At 36.9% G+C, this 5,103-nt stretch overlaps 1 protein-coding gene across 1 annotated transcript; it reads left to right on the top strand.

Annotated features, from left to right (window-relative positions):
• Positions 1 to 844: 844 nt before the first annotated feature.
• On the top strand, positions 845 to 2,713 carry LOC103090083 (beta-defensin 127). The gene is given in 3 exon segments (XM_007446900.1): positions 845 to 885; positions 2,453 to 2,604; positions 2,607 to 2,713. Coding segments are annotated over 3 exon segments (300 nt in total).
• The last annotated feature ends 2,390 nt before the right edge of the window (positions 2,714 to 5,103 follow it).

Genomic DNA, 5,103 nt, shown 5'->3' on the forward strand with positions numbered 1-5,103 from the left:
GGGTATAATGCCATAGGAATCAAAGCCTGAGTAACAAAATCATTCACATAGTTTCCTAAACCTGCATTAATAAGAAATGTGTTGTCAAAGTAGGGCAATCCCCAGAAGAATTTTCTCCCAACCTCCTCCAAGATATGTCCACTGAAATCAATGGACAAGGAAATCTTCCCAGAGAGCAGACCAGAAAGATACAAACTAACTAAAGAACTCTCTACACTGGCAAGAGATAAACCATTGCTATTTTGGTCCATCAGGATGATGCTTTATGCTATGTTATCTCTGTATTTTCTCCCCTTTTTGATATTTCTAAATGAAAATTTTATTGTAGTCATCCTTTTAATCTTCCATCATTGTATATTGCTTGTCTGTAAATTTAGCTAGGATATAAGAATAAAAATTGTCTACCATTTGAACTGGCTGAAGTGATAGACACAATACCTAGAGACCTAGACTTAGCTGAATGCAGTCAATGGAATAGGCTTCATTTATTCTATTTCCTTATTCATTCCTAGAAGTGAGTACATGTCTACCTTGGTCTATCTGGGCAGACAGCCAAAGTAGAGAAAGCACAGAGTTTTCTCACCAGCAGACTACAGCCTACAGAAGGGCATCAGGTGTGATGGGATGGAACACACTGTGTCTCTGAATTCCATGTGTGAGTAAAGTGGGTAAACAAATTTCCTGTGCCTGCCCACGTGATAAAAAGTCCACAGTTCAGAAGTTTAGGGGCATGCTTCGTATCATAACATCTGTTCTGGTTCAGTGCATAAGGATCTAAGTCTCTGAGGAAGATGACATAGTGGACCAAGAGCCTTGGCTGTCACCTCCTCTTGGAAGCCTGGCCATGAGGCTCCTCCTGATCATTGCAATTCTGCTGTTCCAGAACTTCACAGATAATCCAGAGATTTCCAGGGGCTGACTCAAACTACATTGGTTTTATAGTGGTGAGCGTAGCTGCCTTCCAGGGGCTCACTCAAATCAACAATGGATGGAGTACTTTCAAGAACCCAAGGGAATTTTATAATTCACGGTAGGAAGAGATAGGGCCCTAAGGATGGCTGAAGTCTATCCAATGTCATCAGAAATTCCCTCTTCCTGAGCCCTTCTACTATGTTACTGTTTTTAAAAAAGGAGTATTCATAGAGCTGAAATAGGTCATAATTTCCTCTGAGAAGGACTCATTACAGAAAGACATAAGACCAATATCTGGGGATGACATTATTTCTTTGGATACAGTTTTTACTCTGGCACCCAGCCATATATTCTTCCAATCTCATACTGTAGATATATTTTAATCTATTTTACTACAGTGTGTGAACAGTGGAAGGAGAACAAACTTTGGATTCAGGTTTTAGAAACATGCCTTCAACATCTACTAGTTTATCGACTTTGGATAAAAGATGAAGATTGGCTGAGCCTTAATTTCCTCACTTGTGGAGATAATGACACCTGGCTCATAGGGGATTTATTAAATGACAAAAACGTGTAAAACATCTAGCACAGGGCTTGTCACATACTAAAAACTTAAAAATTAGCTTCCTTTCCTCTTTCAAAATCAGATCCCTTATATTTGTCCCTTATTATAGGAAAAATAATGGTCTATCTGTAGCCCCTTAAACTCCTAAGAGTCAAAGGAATCTCTAGAACCTGGTGTTGGAGGCTGCATCTTTGTTTTTAGTCTCACCCTCTGGGGTTTATTCCAGAGGATAGTACAAGCCCCGAAGCCAAAATGTGAACATCCTAAACTCTTAGATTATTGAAAATATTTAGGATCACTAAAGTAGACATATCAAGGTGAGCAAAGGTCTGGAGAAATTCTCTCCTCTGGAGATAGAAAGAGAATGAGGGGTCATAGAGGGATAAAACAAACCCAAGATTGTTGTGATGACATAGAAGCCAAAAGAAGATATGCATTGACAAAAATGTACAATACTGAGAAGTAATGGGGGAGGAAGAAAGTTGAGGGTCAAAATATCTCACTGGACCAAAAAAAGTCATTCTTGACCATGGTAGCAAGTATGAACCCAAGAGCAGAGTTTGATTCAGACATAAATACCTAGTAACAAATTATTGTATTCCGAGCAGTGGTAGGAAAGTAGTACTCTGGAAGCACTCAAATAGAGGCAGATTTTCTGAGGTTCTCAGATGGAGCATAATTCCATAGCATGAAATCAAGGATTCAGCTCCTTTATTTTCCCAAATAAGATCTGTTGCTCTTGGTGAAGTCCATCAGATGTAGGATGGAAGTCCAAAACCTTAGAGGAATAAAATATGAGTGATCAGTTAGACATAAACACTGAAGTTCACCCTCTTGGAGAATCCTCTGTGGAATATTACTGGTATGTGTTCTGTGGGTCTCCCATATACTTTATCCCTACAAACATTCTCTGTCTTCCCTATGACTAAAGTTGCCTTTTGTTTCAAACACTGACCTTGGCCTATTGTTCTTTATGTGCACAGTAACCGAACAACTTAAGAGATGCTGGGGTGAATACATAGGAGGATTCTGCAGGAAAATATGCAAAACAACAGAAATACGTGAAGTGCTATGTGAAAATGGGAGATATTGTTGCCTCAATATCATGGAACTGGAAGCACTTAAAAATGTACCAGACCACCTCGTCCAAAGCCAGTGACATATGCATTTACTTTTCCACAAGAGTATTATGCAGATGAACAGAATTATACAAACTCCAACAAAAAGTTTACATAAATCGAGCACAATTTTCTGTTAGTTTATTTCTCAACCTATTCCAATAAACTGAGGTGAAGAGGTCCACTTCCTCTCCCTTCTTGTTCCTAGATCTCAGTCTAATAAATCTCATTGCCAGTTTTCGGACTCATTGTTCTTTAACCAGAGGTTGAACATTCAATATATCAAATGATGAATTGATAAGGACAACTCAGAACCTCCCCTTGAAAAGGGGATACAACCAGTACACTAAAAAATCTATAACATGGAAGACTGGATGGAGAAACTCAGGAAAGTAGACCTGTAATTCAGGAGAGGGAAATACGAAGCTGAGTATTCAGAAAAATATGTGAGTGAGTTTAGGATTAAAGTTCTGCCTCGTGAAATGTGTAGGATTTCAACAGGTGAGTGTTAGTAGAGAAGGTAATTTGAGTGAAAAAGATGAAATGAACAAACGGAAGGAAATTAGAAAAGACAGGACATTTTAGGAGAATATACATGCATTTTGTTTGGTTTAAGAATAGAGTACCCGAAGTTGAACTATGGGGAAGTCTAATTTCTTTAGTTCCTGTGTAAAAGCAGTGAGCTGGGAAGATAGAGAAGAATAACATTCCACTATTTTGGAGCTCACCATATAAGGTGGAGGCAGACATATATATGTAACTCCAAGACAAAGTTTTTAGTTGTTTCTTTGCTGTTGTCGTTGTTTAATGTGTTACCACTAGTAACGCATCCTTTACTGAGGTGACTGGAGCCCTTATGTGTTTGGAGGAAATGTAAAGGACCTAGGAACTGGTCTGAACTGCAGTATTGTATGAGATTTTATTGCTGTCTTGATATGCAAGATGACATAATGACTATCCATTTATATACTCAATCTAATTCTTAAAGATATTCCTTTTGGATGAAAAATTTCTTTCCAACTACTTTTCACACTTATTTTTCAGTTTTGTTTCTTATATTTCTTCTTTTTGTTTCTTATATTATTTCACCACTGTACTATCCGTCATGAACTTATGGTATGTGTTCTCTTAATTATCCTCTTATCTCCTGTCCTAGGGCTGGGGCAGGGCAATATACAAGATGAGCCTAAAGTATCTCGTAGTGCCAGAAAGTAAGGACATGCTTTAAAAATCAGAAGGATGAGAACACACTATCGTAAAGCAAGTATACTCCAATGAAGATGTTAAAAAAAAATCAGAAGGATGAGGCATATTAATGGGACATAGGAGTCACTTTGAAAGAGTTTTGAATGACCAAAATGGGGACAATTGGAGCAGTAAGGTAAATAACGTAACATTGGATTATAATACAAGGTAGAAGCGAACATCCATGAGTCCACACTGATATGAATAATTAATTAAATAAATGGATGAGAAGAGACAGATTTTCTGTACAGAAGAATTTCAAGTAATTTATGTAAATACTTATTCCCCAAGGAGGTGGGGCTTCATCTCCCTCTCCCTTGAATATGGGCTGTGCTTAGTGACTTCCTTCCAAAGAGTAGACTATGGAAAGGAGCAAAAGGGTCACTTTACAATGGGTAAACCTCATAAAATCATGTTTTAGATTTTATGGAAAAATCATATGGACAGCATGAACGTGTGAGGTGATGCAAATGGCATTTCACCTTTGTCGTCTTCCTCCCCAAAACCCATAACCCAGTTTAACAATGAGAAAAACCCAAACTGAGTGGCATTCTGCAAAATATCTGACCAATACTCCTCAAAACTGTCAAACTCATCAAAAACAAGAAATTTCTGAGAAACTGTAACAGACCAGAGGAAGATAAAGAGACATGACAACTAAAGGTAATGTGATATTCTGCATGGTCTCCTAAAACAGGAAAAGGAAGTTAAAGAAAAACTATTATAACAAGGGCAGAGCTTAGTTAATAACAATGTACTTAACTGTGACAAAGGCATCATGGTCTTATAAGATGTTAACAATAAGGAAAACTGGATGAGGAGTATACAGGAGCTCTCTGTATTATCTTTGTATTACTTTTCTATAGATAGAAAACTGTTCTAAAATTAAAAGTTTATTTAAATTAAAAAACTAAACACAAAATCAATTTGGCAGGAGTCTCTGTTTTCCTATTTATCCAAGAGCCTTCGTATTATACCGTCATTAAACATTTGATAGAATCAACTAAGATTCAACTCTTTATAGGAAGTATACAAATTGTAGGTTGTTTCTTGAAGACTTAAAAGACAATTCTCATTTTCTATTTCTTTTAGTTAGCTTTTGTATTTTTCCTTTATTATTTTTCCCATTTTGTTAAGATTTTCAAATGTATTTCCCTAAAATAACTTGTAAAGTCTTCTTTTTCTTTTTAATGTCTGTAAGATATATAGTGATGTCTACTTTTTCGTTTCACCATTGGTTGTGTCTTCACTTTTTTCTTGATG

The sequence above is a fragment of the Lipotes vexillifer genome, unplaced genomic scaffold (genome assembly GCF_000442215.2).
Source record: "Lipotes vexillifer unplaced genomic scaffold, Lipotes_vexillifer_v1.1 scaffold75, whole genome shotgun sequence".
NCBI classification, from domain to species: Eukaryota; Metazoa; Chordata; class Mammalia; order Artiodactyla; family Lipotidae; genus Lipotes; species Lipotes vexillifer.